We start from the raw sequence: 16,444 nt of genomic DNA on the forward strand, positions 1-16,444 counted from the left end.
AACATCTATTCATTCCATGGCACATGACTGCATTTATTAACAAGTTTACTTTTGGATTGTTAAGATAAATTTGAACGAATATTTTATTAAACGCCACACATTTAATAAAAATGTGCAATATACCTTTTACTTGACATGTAAAAGGTATATCTTAACAACAAAGGCAACTTCAGAGATGCCTCTGTTGTCAATCTGATGATGGGAAAACAAACCAAAGATACAGAAGAGTCAGAGGCACAGAGCTTTAGTAGTGCTGAAATCATGCTTTATTAAATCAGTAAAACTCAAGGAGGATGATATATAAGTTCTACATCAGCAGATCAATAAAGTCAAAGTGCAGGGTAAAACCATAACTGCTTCTCTTCTCACCACAGATGGGCTCAGTGATGTGAATAAAGAAAAAAAACCCTGACTACTGACAAGGTGAAACATCTACAAACTACAGACACTCGCACTCAAAAACAATAACACATCAGCTACAATCCTCCAAGAGATAGCGCTGCTTCTGCACAGCAGAACTGGGTTTGACTCCCTCTTTTCTTATGGCCAGGAGATGTTGCTATAGTGAAGCCAATCCAGTCATCCTGTGCCAGAAACAGCGCTCTATATCAAAATTGATCTCAACCCAAAGAGAGCAGGCCGCTCGCCCTCTTTGCTGGTCATCAAATCATGGTGGTATGACACAGTCAGTCTGAGCACAAGACCGGTTCCTGCTGCTTACATGAGGGTGATGCAAACAGCACTCAGGGTCTTATGCTCATGGTACAACTCATATTAAACTGTAATATCACACGCACAGACGCGTGTCCAAACAAGAAGTTTGTCTTTTTGTTTCTGCTTTGTAACATCAACAGGGAGCCTCTCTACCTGTTGAGGCAATCTTCAGACTTCAACTTATCGTTGAGGCACAGAGTTTAGTTTCTTAGTTTAACAGGGTATTCGTTCCAGCGGAAACTTTCTCCTGTTAGCTACTTTTACTTTCTTTTAGTTTCAGTTAATATTATTGTCATAAATAACAATGCATACATTTCCCATAACCGGTAAACTCGGCTATATACATTATGTACATGTCACAGAAAAATTGAGTCATAGTTATCCAATATGGCACATTTTACAACTTTAGACTTTAGTCTAGTTTGGCATAAATTAACGTCACGTTTGGTACAAAAATAGTTCCTATTTACAAGAATATTCCAGATCTTTATCAAGTAAGATTATTGTAAATAAAAAGTTGAGGACTAAGGGAATAGGGGATATGATTTTTATCTCATTTTTTACATGGACCGGATGTGCACGTTGACAGTTGCAGAGACAGAGCCAAGATCGTTGGACAGTCTGAGTGTGTATGCTCCGGCATCGTCCTCCTTCACCCCAGAGATCATTAGGGTGGAGAGATCTGCTGTGTTATCCACGTGGAATCGCTCATCTCCATTGGGAAGGGTCCGGCCTGAGCGGACCCACTGAACTGAAGGGGCAGGATCTCCAGAGAACATGCCTGCCACTGTCAGAAACTTCCCCGGCTCTGCACTAACATCCTGTGGAAGAGCTTCGATCTTTGGTGGAGTGCCTGTGGGCGGAGAGAGAAAGTCAGCGGACATGTCTTAGAGTTTCTATATTTTAGATTTCTGGCCCATAAAATCTGAATTTAAAAACAGTTTTAGATGTTATTGCTGTCTTAATAACTGAAATTATAATACTCTGTGTGCAACTTACAGTTTAGTGCTTAGGTTGAAAATGAAACAAATAAAAAAATTAGTTAACTAATCTCTTTTCACTGTTTTAACGTTCATGCCACACAGAAAAACATGACCAGGATTTTCTCTGTTAGCTGATTCTTAGACACCACACCACATGACCACACATCAAATATCTTAAATCTTATTTACTGGTTGCAAAGACAGAGAAAGAACATCACACCAAACATCTTAAATATTATTTTTAGATTACAAAGACAGAGAAAAAAACAAGTTAGGTGTTTGAATTCACGTCCTGGGTTTACCAGAAAGACATGCAGGTAAAGTCTCACCTGTTTTAGCCCCGGTGGAGAGCGCCTTTACATGCGAGCAGGCAGACATTCCAATTGTTTTGCTGCTGGAGCTCATTGAAACCACCGACTCAGCCATCATGGCAGACATGCTTGTTGCAGACATGCTATCAAACGAATATTGGCCAACTGCAGAGTGGGAACTGCTGCTGTAACTGCTGGCCTGCATTGAGGAAGCTTCCACATGAACTGACGAGGCTAAGAAACTTTTCTGCATGCTCATAGCAGCCTCAGTAGAAGCTCTTTGCTCCACAATAGCCATTTGTATTGGTTCCTCAACAAGAGCTGTGAAAATGCAAATGACAGGCAGATGGCTAAGATCACAAACAATGAGGTGTTGAGTGCAGAGACGGAAGATAAGCCGAAGTTTCTGTCATGCCTTGTATTTCTGAGTGCTAATTCAATTGATTAAAATTAATTTAACTTTTTTAATTGAAATTAAAGCACAAAGAGTTGCCATTATAATAAAACAGAAAGAATTCAGAAAGAATACATCAACTAACATCTTAAAGAAGTGATAAAATTGTATTTATTTTAATCAATAAATACATACAGAAGGGAAAATACCTAATGCAAACTTTAACATTAAAGCATTTTTAAGCATTCCAGGACTAAATTATTATAAAGTTTTGCATGCAAGCCATTTAAAGCCCTTTGACAAAGTGCAGTTAATTGAAGTAAGCCGAAATACAGATGTAACTTACTAAAGACGTTGAGCGATGATGTTGCAGAGCACTGTCCAAACTTATTCCAGGCTTTTACTGTATATTTCCCACTATCTGCAATTGTGGCTTCACAAATCTCCAGAGTGTATAAGTTCTTAGAACGGCTCAGTTTGATGTTTGGAGTGACGCATATCTGGAAAACATGTTTCCTTTTATTGGAATACTGACTTGACAATTTCTTATCACAAATTGTCAATGCAAATAGAAAAAAAACATTTGTGCAAACCAAAATCTACTCACAGCCGTGTTGTCTTTCAACCACTCCAGTTCAGGGGAAAGGTCTCCGCCAATTTCACAGGTAAATATAACATTTTGTCCCTCGTTCACGTTTTGAGACCTTGGTTGCACCAGGAAGTAGGGTGCATCAGATTGACCTTCTTTGATGGATTTCTGGATTTCAGAGGACTTCACATCCTTCACGCAAGACAACATTTCCTCAGAGATTGGAACAGGGTTATTTAATTCTGAAATGAAAAACATTCAGGAATTTATTTATAACATTACAACATTTGTAGCTATAAATCCTTTCACCACAGCGTCTTTTCTTACCTTTCACAGAGACTGTGCAGGTTGTTGATACTGCTCCAGAGGAGTTTATGGCTGTGCACTTGTAGACACCACTATCAGACACCTCTGATTCATAGATCTCTAGATGAGCTGAACTTTGGTCCTCAAATAATTCATACTTTCGACCTTGAGATAGTGCCTGGAAAACCCATAAAGCAACACAGTTACGGTTGTCAAATCCTATGAAATGTTTTGAATAGTTTGAACATTTATATGTTTTACCTTTCCATCCTTTGACCAAGAGACAGTAGGTTTGGGCTCTCCTGTCACCTTCACAGACAGTTTCACAATAGAGTCACAGGATGCAGTGACATCATTGAGTCCTGTTGAAAAAAAGGGCTTCTTTTCAATAGTTGGTGACATCACCCTCTTGGGTGACTTGATTGGTGGGATCACTTGCTCCTTTTCAGATGGAGTTGGGGATTTGGGAGTTGGGGACTTCGGAGTAGGAGACTTCGGTGTTGGGGACTTTGGTGTTGGGGATTTTGGGGAAACTGGAGACTTTACTCTTTGGGGAGATTTGACTGGCTCAGGTGACTTGACTCTCTGAGGGGATTTGACTGGTTCAGGGGACTTGGGTAATGGTGATTTAGCCTCAGGAGAAGTAATTCTGGGAGTAGCAACTACTTTCTCCTTTGACTCAGACTTCTTTATTTTTAAAGTGAAATGGGCTTCCTGCTTTCCACTAGCATTTTCTACTAGTAAGGTGTAACTCCCTTCATCTGACACCTCAACTGCAGAAATCTCAAAGGTGGAATTGTATTGAGTGGATACAATGTGGTGACGGGCAGAAGGAGCAACGTTGGTTCCTTCACGAAGCCAGGACATAGAAGGTGCTGGTTCACCAGCCACATCACACTCAAATCGGGCATTGTCTCCTTCTTCCACAGTCAAGGACTGAGGTTTAGTCAGGATTGTGGCAGGGACTCCTGGTTTCTCCCTTGGCTCCTCAACAACAGTAGTTGTCTCTTTTACAACTTCAGTGACCGTTTCCTCTACAGTTGTTTTGGATGAAGAAACATGATAGACCTCTGTTCGAGTCATCTCTGGCAGATGAGCTGATGGTGGTTCCTCATCTTTGCGGAGTGATGAAAAAGCAGCATACTCTTCCCCTGCTACATCTAATGTAGCATAATCTGAAGTTTCTCCTTTAGCATTCTTGCAGACGACCCGGTATGTACCTGAATCTTCTGTCACACAGTTGTTGATCTGGAGAGTTAAAACTCCACTGATGTTGGTCATGTAGTATTTGCTGCTCTGATGAATCTCCTTTCCATTGTGGAACCATTTGATCTCAGGTTCAGGTTTGGCTTGGATATTCAGGGTAAATTTTGTGTTGGAACCGTAGGGTACACGATGAGATCGCATCCTGATGGTGATACGTGGGGCATGGTCCAAGCTGAAGGGAGCCTGTGTTACAACCTCAACTTTCTTCTCTACAGATCTTCTCTCTGATCTGAGTGCCTGTTTTCTCTCCTCATACCTGGACAAAAAGTCCACTTTTGGAAGTGTGACATCTGTCTTTAAAGCCTTTTCTGCTTCATATGATTTTTCCACCTGTAGTTCATGTAATGGAATCTTTTTTATAGGTTTAGGAACATATTCTGTTGCAAAAGTTGTTAGATGCTCAGATTCAGTGCTCTCAGAATAGGTTGAAACTGTAACGGCTTCCTTTTTAGAAGTACGTGTCTTCTCCTCAAATTCCATGTGCTTGAGTTGACTCTTGTAAGAAGAGATTCTCCCAGTGGTTGCCTGTGGACGTAGCAGCTCTAGATCTTCTCTTTCTTCATACACCCGTTGTTTCTGTCTTGGAGGCTTGTATGTTGTCTTGTCATGACGTTGGCGGAGATCAACAAAACTTGGGCCGGCCTCATATTTAGAAGGAATTCTGTATGAATCATATCTTTTGATCTCTTCTCCTTCTTCCTCATCACTGTAGACTCTCCTTGGAGATGTTGGGCGCAAAGCAGACAGCTCAAAGCGAACAGGACTGAGACTAGGTGGAGAAGCAGAGTAACCAAGCTCCAACTCTTCTTCCAGACGGAGTCTTTCTTCTTCTGTTCGCTTCATAGAGAGATATTCACCTACAGGAAGCAGCAGCTCCTCATCTGAGAGATCTCCCAGAGAACGCCTCCTGAGCCTGCGGTAGGCCTCCATTTCAGGAGAAGGAGAGCGATGTCTTGCGGGCCTCACAGTCTCCAAGTCGTCCTGAGTCAAAGAAGAGATGCGCCACTTAGGCTTATACTGTTCCTTGATCCTTATGGGCACCTCATAAAACTGTTCCCATCGTGACAGACGGATACGTTTCATTCTCTTTTGTCTGATTTTTTCCATTGGCTCTGGGAATTCATATTGATCCCTCAGCTTCTTGTACCATTTCATGTCAGACAGTGGCTGGAAGTGTTTAATTTCCACATCTTCCTCGAGAACAGCTGGATTAATGACACGAGGTGCAGGAACGACATATGGCATACGAAGCCTTTTCTCCTCTGCTCTCTTCTTTCTTTCCTCTTTTTCTTTCTTGATCTCAGCCTCAGTTTTCTCACCTTTCTTAGTTGTGACAGCAGGTTTAAACATAGTGGCTGCCTCCCTGACAGCTTCTACTGCTGCAGGTGGGAGAGGTGTAACAACAGTGCCTGCCAAAATCTGAGCCAGTCTAACCTTTTTATCCAATTCCTCTTGTCCAGCTATCTTTTGCTTCTCCTTTTCACTGGGCTCATATTCCTTCTTTACATGAGTTACTCTCTCCACTTTAAGAGTTGCTTGGCAGCTGGCAGATCCAGCAGAGTTGGTTGCTGTAACCCTGTACACACCAGAGTCCTCAGGGAGAGTGTCTCTTACATGAAGGATGTAGTAGTCCAAGCCTTCATGAACAACTTCTATGGATGGTCCAAAGGCTAAAGGTGTTCCATCTTTCTCCCATTTCAGTGTTGGGTGGCCAGAAACTCTAATCTCAAAACGAACATTCTGACCCTCCTTGCACTCAATGTTTGCAAGCAACCGTTTGAACATGGGCCTCAAAGTGAGGTCTGCTGGTTTAGGGCGAGGAACAACAGTGAGGCGGGCCTTGCAGCTGTCATCGCCATACCTGTTACGGGCTACAACACTGTACTCAGCATCATCCTCCTTTTCCAAATTGTGGATTATAAGCTGGTACAAGCCTTTGTCAGTAGTGAAGGTGTATTTCCTGTCATCGTGTCCAGGGATAAGCTTTTGTCCAGATTTATGCCAGATAACACGAGGCTCAGGATGAACGGTGATGGTTACTCCAAAGCGCACATCCTCACCAAGATAGGCTGTGCGGTTGACCAGAGGAAGAGTAAATTCTGGTGGCTTCTGAAGCATTCTAGCAGTGTCAACTCTTCGCTTTGTTCTTCTCACCACACGAGTAGTGAAGAAGTCACGGTAAGATCTAACCCCACTGACAAAAAGCTCTGCATAAGCACTATCTTCACCATACTCATTCACAACCTTGCATCTGTAAGTGCCATCATCCGCTCTAGTGATCTTGTTGATGGTAATTACAGCCAGACCATCTTCATATTCAATTTCATACTTGTCTCCAGCTTCAAGTTGCCTGACACCACAATACCACGTAACTTCAGTGGTGCTGTCATAATTTTCAATGTTGCAGATGAACTTCACATTATCTCCTTCATTGACCACTGCATGGCTAACTTGGCCTGCAAGAGGACCATGTTCAAATGGAGCAATCTTTACTTTAGAGACAAATACACCACGCTGGGACCTGATTGAACCACCGCTGGCCACACGGGCAGCAGAAATTACAGTGCTCCATTCTTTCTTGACCATTGCCTGGTAGTATCTCTTGTGTCTACCGACTGGGATTGCCCTGGCACTTATCTCTTCTGCAGGTTTTGTTAGCCAAGGATGCAGCAGAGCCTCAGCTGCAGTCATACGGTGCTTCCGTTCTTTTGTCATTAAACGATCTGTAAAGTCTAAGGCTTCTACACTGACCTGCTTAAATGACTCATCATCATAGCCATAGGCTGCATTTGAAATGTTATCAATCATTTGCTGGTTGGTTTCGGCTGTGAATGGATTAAGACCACTGAGAAGCACGTAGGTAAGTACACCCACAGACCACATGTCAGTAACTGTACTAACCATGTCACAATGGTGGATTTCAGGGGCAGCATACTCTGCAGTAGTGTACTGAATCTTTATTTGTTCTCCAGGTGTCAGATGTCTGGATTGCCCCAGTTCAATAATCTTCACAACTGAGCTGCTTCTAGTTGTGTATACAATGTTTTCAGGTCTGATATCAAAGTGCCCATATCTCTTAGAATGCAGATATTCCAGAGCTGAACAGATCTGCCTGATATAGTTGACAATCTCCCGTTCATTGAGCTCAAACTCTGCTGTATTAAGGCGCTCAAAGATGTCATGGCCAGAAATGAAGTCATAGATCATGACCAATTCCTCCGGGCTTTCAAAGGACTCATGAAGAAGCAAGAAGTTAGCGTGTTTGGCCAAATTGAGTGTTGCAATTTCCTTTTTAATTATTGCCTGATCAGCACCTCTAACTTTAACAAATTTGGCCATGTAGGTCTTCTCAGAGCTAATATCAACACAGCGGTGAACAATGCCAAATTGGCCTCTGCCCAGTTCTTCTGCAATGGAATATTTGTTGTGCAGATTCTTGGTGTCGGAGTGTTGAGCTTTGCCCTTGGGGACTCGTTCAGTATCACCAACCTCCCTGTCATAAAGCAAAACTCTGGATTTGTCTTCTTTAGTCATGACAGGTCCACTGCTTTCAGATGGGGCACTCTGTCCAAATTTGTTTTCAGCAATAACTCTGAACTGATAGCTTGTACCTCCAAACAAATTAATTACGGTGTAGTGGGTGTCACGGGACTGTGCAACACGTTCCCACCTCTCAGCAGTGGTCGGACACTTTTCAATGATGTAGCTTACAACCTTGCTGCCACCATCATTGGCTGGAGCCACCCAGTTCAGTGTGACTGAGTCTCTGGACACATCACTGGCTTTGATGCCACGAGGTGGATCAGGCACATCAGCAACATCCAATTCAACGGTTTGTTGATCAATACCAAATCTGTTCTTGGCACAGACAATGTAGAAACCTGCATCCTTCTTTTCCACTCCATTGGCAAAGACCAGGGAAGTGAACGATCTAGTGACGATCACCTGGTAGTGACCATTACTGTCAATAAGATCTTGTCCCTTCTGCCATGTAATAACAGGATCTGGTTTACCACTGAAGGGAATCTTGATATTGACCACCTCCCCACGTAAAGCTGGGATGGCTTCCTTGTCTTTCAGGTTCTTTGGCAAATTGATCTTGGCAGGGACTAAAAAGAAGAAAAATAATTACATTTTACAGTGAGTTAGATATATTAACAGCACTTTAACGTTAAATATGTAATTGGCTTCATTGATGAAATCAAGTGTTCTAAGCTTACTTTCAACATCTAGAGAGACTGTAGCACATATTGAGCCCCCTTGGTTGGTGGCTCTGATCTGATAAACAGTGGAGTCTTCCTCATCGGCCTCAGTGATGACCAGCTGGTGGTATCCTCCCTTAAACTCCTGGATCTTGATCTTCTTTCCATCTGAGTGGATTTCCTTTCCTCGTCTAAACCATTTAATCACAGGCTTAGGTTGTCCTGTAATCTTGCACACAAGGGTCGCATTGCTCTTGTACTTGACACTCATGTTCCTCAGCTCCTCCTTGAAGGCAGGAGCGCGGATGTCTATGGCAGTTGCAGGTACGATGGCAGGGGTCTCCTCACTGTAATCACTTTCTCCTCCAAGGTTTTCACATTTGACACGGAAGATGTATTCAATGCCTTCAGTTAGGCGCTTGACAGAGAACACAGTTTGCTTGATCTCATCTGTGGTAACTGGAGTCCATTCAGTCCATTCCTTCTTATCTTTTTTATGTTTCTTTTCAAGGCAATAGCTCTTGATCTTAGATCCCCCATCACTTATTGGGGGCTTCCAGGAAACCACGCAGGAATCCTTAGTGATACCAGAAACAACTGGTGACAAAGGTGGTGATGGTCTCTCTGTGGACATATATTAAGGAGACACTTGTCAACTTTTTTGCAATAAAGTTTAGGTTGTAAAATAATTTCTTTGTTCCATGTGAAATGAAATGTGATATTGTCTTACCCAGTTGGCTCTTGATCAGGATGGGGGAGGTTAGCTCCAGTGGCTCACTGTTGCCATATCTATTCTGGGCATAAACACGGAAAAAGTATCCAGCACTATCGATGAGGTTGGGCACACGGCAAGATGTGCTGTTAATGGATGATGACACAAGTTCCCACTCCGTGCCCTCTTTGTCTTCTCTTTTTTCTACAATATAGTTGGTGATCATACAGCCTCCATCATCCTTGGGAGGTTTCCAGCTGATAATGACAGAGTTCTTAAGGAGGGCATCCAGGACAATGGGTCCCTGAGGTATATCAGGTTTGTCTGTAGACAAAGATACAGGATTGTTATTGTACAGAAATCTGATAGTATTCCGATTACTACTGCAGGTATTTTTACAGTACTTAAAACAATTTAATTCACATACCATAAATTTCAACATTGAATGCAGTGTCAGCCCTCCCAAAGTGGTTATGGAGTCGGATCCTATATTTTCCTCCATTCACTCTGCGCTGGGCGTTCTTTACTACTAGGTGTGTGTAGTGCTCAGTGGTCTCAATGCTAATTTCCTCTGTGTTTTCCAGTGTCTTAGCTCCATGTAGCCACATGATCTTTGGCTGAGGACGACCAATATAAACAACATGGATGCGTAGAGTTGTTCCAAGTCCAGCATAATATGTTTCCTTAAGTGGGTAATCAGGGTGGAAGGATGGAGGAGCCTCCAACACTAGAATGCCAGTGGTCTCAACTTCTCCTGCTTCATTCACTGCCTTGCAAGTATATTCTCCTTCATCTTCCTGCTGGTCTGTCATAATAGACAGGGAGTGGTTGCGGCCATCAGAGCTCATCTCATACTTGCGGGACTCAACGATTTCCTTGCCAGCATGATACCACTTAATTTCTGGAACAGGTCGGCCAATAATCTGGCATTTCATGACCGCAGGCTGGCCAAGCTTGGCAGTGGCTTCCTCCATTTCTTTCCTAAGGCTTGGTTTACTTTCAGCTGTTGGTAAAAACAACTTAATGAAACAATGAAACATCCTGTGTTAACAATGTTATGAATTATATTCAGCTGCACTCACCTATTAGTTTCGTCTTAATGCATGTGGCAGTCCTACGGGGTCTACTCATTCCCGTTTCATTCTCAGCAAAGACTCTGAACTCATATTCAGTGGCCTCAGCCAAGCCAACCATGGTGAATTCCTTTTCCTTAACCCTCTGTTTATTGCACTTCTTCCAGGTGCTCTCAACAGACTTTCTGTACTCAACCCAGTAGCCCAGGACTTCCTTTCCGCCATCACACTCAGGAGGTTGCCAGCGAATAGTAATAAAGTTGTTACTCACATTCACTGTGTCAATCTCTCCTGGTTGACTGGGCTTGTCTGTGAAATGGAAAAACATTAAGTCAAATTTGTTCTTATTTTGTCTATATTCTTTTTCACTAACAGAAAATCTAAAGGAGAAACTATGCTAATGTCTACTAGTACTAATTATTATTTCTATTAACTGTTGTTTTTGTCTCCTGAAATGAAAACATTGTGTAAGAAATTTTTAGTGCTGCAGATTATTTGGACTTAACACTAGATTAATTAAGTAATTAGATTATTTTTCTAATTATCTTAATTGCTAAATAGTAATGACTACATAAATCCTGTGTGGAACACACAATACTCACCAAATGGATCTTTGCATGTGACAGGATCAGATGCTGGACAAGCCTCACTTTCACCTATATTGTTAACAGCAACAATGCGGAATTGGTAGTCTGTATCAGGAGTAAGTCCATGTAGAGTAAACATAGTAGAGGTGATCTTGGTCTCATGGCGGATCCATGTCTCAGCAGAAACCTCCTTGTACTCAACAAAATAACCACTGATGGCAGATCCTCCATCATCCTTTGGTCTGGACCAGGCAAGTGCCACTGAGCTTTTGGTGACATCCATTATCTCAGGGGGAGCAGTTGAAGGCTCAGGAGGACCTAATGTGAAAGGAGAGCAAGTTTTGTAAATAAAATATATAATTTAAAGGGTTTCAAAGACAGTTGGTTTGCAGAAAACAAAACTTACAGAGAGGAGTCTTTGGTACCACTGGCTGTTCAGATTTCAGAGATCCACTGATGCCAAATGAGTTTTCAGCAGTAACTTTGAAGTGGTATTCTGTTCCTTCTTTTAAGCCCTTAACAACAAGCTGGGTCTCAGTTACTCTAGAGTCCACGGTGTACCAGGCATTTCTGGCTGCTTCACGCCTTTCTACAATGTAGCCAAGAATCTCTGAGCCACCATCATCCTTGGGTGTCTTCCAAGAGACCTTCACAGAGTTGGCTTGGATTTCCTCAAAGACCATTGGTCCCTCTGGAGCACTTGGGCGGCCGATGACTCTGACCTTAATCTGGACTTTCTTCTTTCCAACCTTATTTTCCAGCAGGAGTTCATACAGACCAGAGTCACTCCTCTCTGCTCCCTTTATCACCAATTCACTGGAGTCCTCGGTGGAGGCAATCATAGCCTTCGCAGCAATAGTGCCAGTATCCTTTGACCATTTACAAGTTGGAAGGGGTTTGCCTTTAATAGGTACAGACAGTCTAACCACTCCTCCATGACGGACAATGTACACATCTTTGTATTTCAACTCCAGCTCATAATCAGGAGATTCTGAAAAACAATAATTTTGCAAAAATTATTTTTGATCTGAGCACTCATTTTATCTCATAAACCTGATTGCACAGTTGCAAATGTGGTTTCCTACCAAGCATTTCTGTTACTTTGACCGTTCCTGGTACTTCTGCAGGTTCTCCAGAACCACCAGCATTACAAGCCATTACACGGAATTTGAACTCCTCTCCTTGTGGCATGTTGGTCAGCGTGTACTCGCATATGAGAGATGGAGTGGTGTTGCACTTGATCCAGGCCACAGAGCCCACCTTCTGCATTTCAATCAAATAACCATCTACTCTAGCATCTCCCTCATCATCAGGTGGACTCCAAGCAAGCGACACAGATGACTTGGTAGTATCTGTGATTCTTGGGTTTTGAGGACAGCCGGGTGGATCTGCACGGGAAAATAAACATATGCCAGATGTTGTGACTTTCTTAAGTTGTGCTTAATATTACTTTTTGGCAATGATGGGAATTTTATTTAACTTTAACCAATTATACATTAAAGTCTTGTTAGTTTTTGCTCACCAATTGGATCTGTTGCTACTGCTGGTTTGGATGGCAAACTTGGCTTGCTCAGGCCTCTTGCATTAATGGCTGTGATTCTGTGTTCATATTCCAGGCCTTCAATCAACCCAGTTGACCTGTACCTGGTCATAGTGACAGGGTTCTTGTTTGCACGCACCCATCGCTCAGCCCTTACTTCTTTGCGCTCAATGATGTATCCAGAAACCTCAAGACCACCGTCTTCATCTGGTTGCTCCCAAGCAACAGTCATTCCATCACGAGACACATCAAATGTAATTGGACGACCAGGAGGTCCAGGCACATCTGTGGATGAGGCAAGTGTTACCATTTTGCTGCTGTCATATTATACTGCTCTGCATTATACGGCAAGACGATCATGCAAAGCTAAGGTTAAGAGTCTTACTTTTCAAGCTCCTACAAGTGACAATCTCAGACTGGAGGAACTCGCCGGTGCCATAGCGATTCACAGCAGCTGCACGGAATACATATTCATCTCCCTCAATGAGGTTCTCAAACCTGAACAACGGTCTGCTCACAGAGTCAGAAACAGTCACCCAGCCAGGCCTGTGAGCATCACGCTGTTCTACTAAATAACCACTAATGGGAGCTCCACCATCTCTGACTGGGGGATCCCAGCTGCAGGTGACTGTAGTGGCATCAATCTCATCAAATCGTATGGGCCCTTTGGGTTCATCAGGTTTAGCTGAAAAAGTGAAAAAAGAGAAATGAAGGTCCGTTTACACGAGTCCTGCAGGTTATGATATTTTCACAGCACACAAACTTCAACTTTAAAATTTAGATGTCAGTTATGTAACTGGTGTTGACTTGGCTATTAATACAGTAATGAATGAAGGAATGAATAAATGATAGCGGGAAAAATGTCTTACAGAGAATGATGACCTTGATGACCTCAGTGATGACTCCAACAATATTCTTGACTTCCAGTGTGTAGTCACCGCTGTCATTAATGGTTGTGTCAGACACAGATAGCTTGGAGAACTTGCCAGTGCTCTTGACCTTCACCCGATCTGTTATCTTTATCTTGTTGTCCGCAAAATACCAGGATGAAACAGGAGGAGGCCTGCCAATGATTGGCAGGTCCAGCTCCAATGTCTTACCAGCCAAAACATTAACAACCTTCTGGGGAATGCTGGACAAATCTACCGCAGGCATCACTAAAAGAAAAAAAAAAACAAATTTATTGCCTCAGAGGGAAGTATGAACAGCCAGGATGTTGAACATAAATCTTAATTATGCAATGTTTTAAATAAAAATAAGAATATAATAGCTTTGCTCTTTGGTTACCTCTCTGTTCCTGGACAGTGACAGCAGCAACAAGTTCCTTTGGCTCACTGGCTCCTCTGCTGTTGACAGCTTTAATTCTGAACAAATATTGTTCTTTCTCATTCAATTTCTCTACGGTGTGCTCAAAGTCTGTTAGCTTCAGTGTTGCCACCTTCATCCACTTGTCAGTACCAAACTTGCAAGCTTCAATGATGTAACCTGTCAACCTACTGCCACCATCATGCTCTGGCTTTTCCCAAGACAGAGTGACTGTGCTCTTGGTGACATCTGTCACCTCAAACTTATGTGGTGGAAGAGGAACTTCACAAACCAGGATGACATCTGGAGTCTCACAGGGCTCTCCAATTCCATAAATGTTTTCAGGGAGGACACGGAAGTAATACAGCATTCCCTCCATCAGATTATCAATCTTATAGGAAGTTTTACTGCACTTGGAAGTTACTGTCTTGTAGGCTCTCATTGAGGCCTCTCGTCTTTCAATGATGTAGTTATTGACAGGAGCACCACCGTCCACAGCTGGGGCTTCCCAGGAAATGGTGGCACAGTCCTTAGTGAGCTCTTTCATCTTGATTGGTCCAGTTGGTCCAGGTGTGTCTGAGAACATAAATCGGGTTAACTTTATGAAAACAATATCAAATATATAATGGAAATCAAACAATTAAATAATATAATTTATAGATAGTAATGTTAACATACCGTAAACCTTGACAAGAATACTGACTTCCTGCTTTCCAGCAGTGTTCTCAGCCAACAGCGTGTACTTGCCAGCATCATAGCGATGAACCTTGTCAATTATGAGAGTGGTGGATTTGTTTGTGACCTCTATAAAGCCTCTATTTTGGAGGTCAACACCAGGTTTGCTCCATGTTATGGTAGGGGCAGGACGGCCTGTGACACTGACAAAAAGGCGGAGGGAGCCACCAGCGCGCAAGCAGATTGTCTTTTTGAGGTCATCGTGGAGCTCAAAATCAGGAGGTTCTGTAAGGGATAGATGATGTGTTGCAAGGAATGTTTTTTGTGTACACATAATTTTCTTTTGTGGGACAGATGTAAACAAATAAATGAAATCAGCTGATATTCATACTTATTTCCTGAGGCCTGTTTAAACACTTACCAATTCTTTCCACTGGCTCAGTCTCAGCACATGGTTCACTAAAGTCTCCTGTTCCATTGACGTTGATACCAGCCACTCTGAAACAATACTTCTTGCCTGCAGAAAGTCCAGTCACCACATACTCTGCAGCACGCAAGGTCTTTTCATGGGCCTTCTTCCATTCCTCTGCCCCAACTTCCTGCATCTCCAGAATGTAGCCAATCACATCAGCACCTCCATCGTCCACAGGTCGAGACCAAGCGAGGCTAATGCTGTCAGCATGGGTGTCGACAATTCGAGGAATAGAAGGAGGTGCAGGAGTGCCTATGGAAAGGTAGGTCAGTTTATATGAGCTCTTTCAAATTATTTATTAATAACATATGGCTTTATTTCTTACTACTGTCTTCTAAAAATATTATGACACTTATAGATTAAAGTTAATATGAAGGTCATTTCTGATATCTTTAGAAACATGTTAGTCAAGGCAATGATGAAACTTACTCGTTGGGACTCTGCAGACGACATACAGAGAAACCTCACTGGGTTCACTCTCGCCGGCCTTGTTAATGGCTGTTACTCTGAACTGATAGATGTTGCCTTCAGTCAAACCAGACACCTTTAGAGTGGTATCCAGTTGAGCACCATCCTTATTCACCTTTACCCAGCGGGCACTCTTTCTCTCATGTCTTTCAACCAGGTAATGAGTTATTGGGCTACCACCATCATTTTCTGGTTTTAGCCACTCTATAGTGGCAAAATCCTTTCCTGAAACTAGGATCTCTGGGGCTCCAGGAGGAGTGGGCACAGCTAGGGAATAGATAAGAAAAAGAGACTGATTTGTTTCATGCATTCCTCTTTGGTAAGTTTAGTCTTTTTGATTGGAGTTTAAATACATTGAGACAATAGAATAAACAGAATCCTGGGTAAATTAAACTGACATTTTGATATTTTTGATCCCCAAATTTAGGGATTTGTTTTCAATAGTTTCACTTGTACTTACTGAATGTGTTTTTGGCCACCATCGGCTGTGACTGGAGGTAAACGCCGGAACCATACTTGTTGACTCCACGAACTCTGAACAAGTACTCTGTGTTCTTGAACAGACCAGTGATGTTGCATGTCAGCTCCTTGCACTCGGCATTCATGATCACCCAGGTCAGCCTGTTGGTATCACGCCTCTCTACAATGTAGTGTGAAATGTCATCGCCGCCATCCTCAAGAGGAGGCTTCCAGCTTAGAGTGCATGACTCTTCTGTTATCTTGCTGATTTCAATGTTGCCTTCACACACTCCAGGTGTGTCTAGCCAAAAACAGACATATTTAGAGTAAGTCACTTTGCAAAAATGTGCCAAGAGTTATCAAATTACAAATAATTCAAATGGTAAAA

The 16,444-nt window shown here is 42.5% G+C and overlaps 1 protein-coding gene across 2 annotated transcripts in view; it reads right to left on the minus strand.

The window, feature by feature from the left end:
- Positions 1–243: 243 nt before the first annotated feature.
- Positions 244–16,444, minus strand: part of LOC129374559 (titin-like) — a 150,932-nt gene continuing 134,731 nt past the window's right edge. For both annotated transcript variants that reach the window (XM_055053030.1, XM_055053028.1), the window contains 21 exons: positions 16,058–16,357; positions 15,559–15,864; positions 15,079–15,381; positions 14,661–14,942; positions 13,965–14,558; positions 13,547–13,834; positions 13,063–13,362; positions 12,660–12,962; positions 12,223–12,525; positions 11,544–12,128; positions 11,153–11,455; positions 10,560–10,859; positions 9,905–10,480; positions 9,496–9,801; positions 8,784–9,389; positions 3,559–8,672; positions 3,319–3,475; positions 3,010–3,233; positions 2,749–2,902; positions 2,027–2,329; positions 244–1,567 (listed from right to left, as the gene is read on the minus strand). In XM_055053030.1, coding sequence (XP_054909005.1) covers positions 1,275–1,567; positions 2,027–2,329; positions 2,749–2,902; positions 3,010–3,233; positions 3,319–3,475; positions 3,559–8,672; positions 8,784–9,389; positions 9,496–9,801; positions 9,905–10,480; positions 10,560–10,859; positions 11,153–11,455; positions 11,544–12,128; positions 12,223–12,525; positions 12,660–12,962; positions 13,063–13,362; positions 13,547–13,834; positions 13,965–14,558; positions 14,661–14,942; positions 15,079–15,381; positions 15,559–15,864; positions 16,058–16,357 — 11,900 coding nt within the window. In that variant the 3' untranslated portion in view covers positions 244–1,274. The remainder of the gene's footprint in view (positions 1,568–2,026; positions 2,330–2,748; positions 2,903–3,009; positions 3,234–3,318; positions 3,476–3,558; positions 8,673–8,783; positions 9,390–9,495; positions 9,802–9,904; positions 10,481–10,559; positions 10,860–11,152; positions 11,456–11,543; positions 12,129–12,222; positions 12,526–12,659; positions 12,963–13,062; positions 13,363–13,546; positions 13,835–13,964; positions 14,559–14,660; positions 14,943–15,078; positions 15,382–15,558; positions 15,865–16,057; positions 16,358–16,444) is intronic.

The sequence above is a fragment of the Poeciliopsis prolifica genome, unplaced genomic scaffold (genome assembly GCF_027474105.1).
Source record: "Poeciliopsis prolifica strain line A6 unplaced genomic scaffold, Auburn_PproV2 SCAFFOLD036, whole genome shotgun sequence".
Taxonomy (NCBI): Eukaryota; Metazoa; Chordata; class Actinopteri; order Cyprinodontiformes; family Poeciliidae; genus Poeciliopsis; species Poeciliopsis prolifica.